This window comes from Pyxicephalus adspersus, chromosome 1 (assembly GCF_032062135.1).
Source record: "Pyxicephalus adspersus chromosome 1, UCB_Pads_2.0, whole genome shotgun sequence".
Taxonomy (NCBI): domain Eukaryota; kingdom Metazoa; phylum Chordata; class Amphibia; order Anura; family Pyxicephalidae; genus Pyxicephalus; species Pyxicephalus adspersus.
Window position 1 is genome coordinate 44429507 of NC_092858.1, and position 1755 is coordinate 44431261.

Genomic DNA, 1755 nt, shown 5'->3' on the forward strand with positions numbered 1-1755 from the left:
GTGAGATAAATGAGGAGCTGCTCATCCTGGGGTGGGGGATGCAAACTGCAATGTGTGTGGTGGCTAGTAGGGGGGCGGGGGTCAATGCACAGAGCTCCATATGTGGCCACTACAACTCCCCCTCCCATCGCCTTCCCTGACCCCTGCTGTGGGGGGGTCTAGAAACCTAAATGGGGAGGCTAGAAACCTAAACGTGCCCACCTTTTGTATATTGAGATTACAGGGTTTTGCTTTAATATGTGATCATCGGCTTAGTAGCGTTCTAAGTGCTGTAGCCCATAGCAACCACATGGAATATTCAGCTCTGATCCATATCAACCAGCTCTCTTGTCTGAGGATAATATTTAGCTGTATTGGAGACTTCATACCAAGTGCAGTCATGAATACCAGTATATTCCCCTTCCTATGATCGCTGTAACATATAAAGCTTCGATGTTCACTGTAACTTTCGCTCTCAGCTGTTCGAATCTCCACTCATGCGTTTCTGGATTCAATGTATGTGAATAGCGAGGCTTGTTCTGCCATCTAGTGGCCAATTATCGGCTGTACAGCAGTCACAATGGTTATAGCTATGTTTTCATGCTGGGGAGAAGTAACACTTCTCCCTGAATGTATTTTATCTGTATTTAGACATTTTCCAGGAGTTTAATTTTAATCATATCTGTCTTTTCTCAACCTTTTTGTAATATAAAGTCTTCGGTGAACCCTTAATATATACAAAGCTCAGAGGACATTAGTGTGGAGGCCAATGCTGGCCAGTGGGATAAATGTTACTATTACAGATAGCAATGTTCTTTTTGGCTATCACTGATCTAATGAATAAAAAGGAGAAATGTATACATTTTCCCCATTGAGTTCCTATTGGGTGACTGTCCATACCTGATCTTGGTATTTTTATGGTGAATTCCAGGGCATGAGCTGCACCACAGCTCATGGGGCGCTATGCATTGGCATATTGCTGTTTCCTTTGTCATCACTTTAATGTCACTAATAACGGATTTTTTTTTACTTCCAGGTAAATCTTCCCTGGCTCTACAGTTTATCCATGGAGAGTTTCCTAAGGTCTATGAACCCACCATTGAGCACAGTAAGATTATCTTTATACATATATAGATTATCTCTATATAAATGTGTGCCTTACGTTTACATGTCTATAACCCACCTGTCTCTGCCCTGCAGCTTGGAGTAAGACCTTCATGGTGGGAAATGATGAATTTGAACTGGATGTGGTGGACACTGCTGGGCATGTAAGTTTGATCTTTAGCTGGTGTTTTATAGTGTATGTGTGTGTATATGTATATGTGTATATAATTTTTTTTTTTTTTCCCTCTATCAAACAATTTTATTTTTTCCATTTGTCTATAGGATGAGTACTCATTGATTCCCCATTCATCTATTTTTGGCATTCATGGATACATTGTAGTTTATTCTGTGACTTGCGCAAGAAGGTGAGTTAACTTTCCCTTTAGAAACTTGTAAATAGTTCTGTAGTGTTCTGGCTCCCCCTACTGCTCAGTTTGCGGCACTACATTTATTGATTTTCTTCATTTGCACCATTACTTTATGTCCTCTTTGTGAGCAAAACATTTCCCCTCCTATTGTTACTTCCCCCACCTCCTAGAATGCAAGTTCTTCTGGGCAGGGTCCTCTCCTCCTCGTCTTGTCTGTCATTTACAAACCCTATTTAGTTTACAGGGCTCTGAAATATGTTGTGTATGTGTGTGTGTGTATAATATATATATATATATATATATA

General features: G+C 40.3%; 1 protein-coding gene across 1 annotated transcript in view; it reads left to right on the plus strand.

Annotated features, from left to right (window-relative positions):
* The window catches only part of RHEBL1 (RHEB like 1), a 4866-nt gene that overhangs the window by 735 nt on the left and 2376 nt on the right, over window positions 1–1755 (plus strand). Inside the window, exons 2-4 of the mRNA XM_072399365.1 lie at window positions 1016–1087; window positions 1180–1247; window positions 1366–1448. Coding sequence (XP_072255466.1) covers window positions 1016–1087; window positions 1180–1247; window positions 1366–1448 — 223 coding nt within the window. The remainder of the gene's footprint in view (window positions 1–1015; window positions 1088–1179; window positions 1248–1365; window positions 1449–1755) is intronic.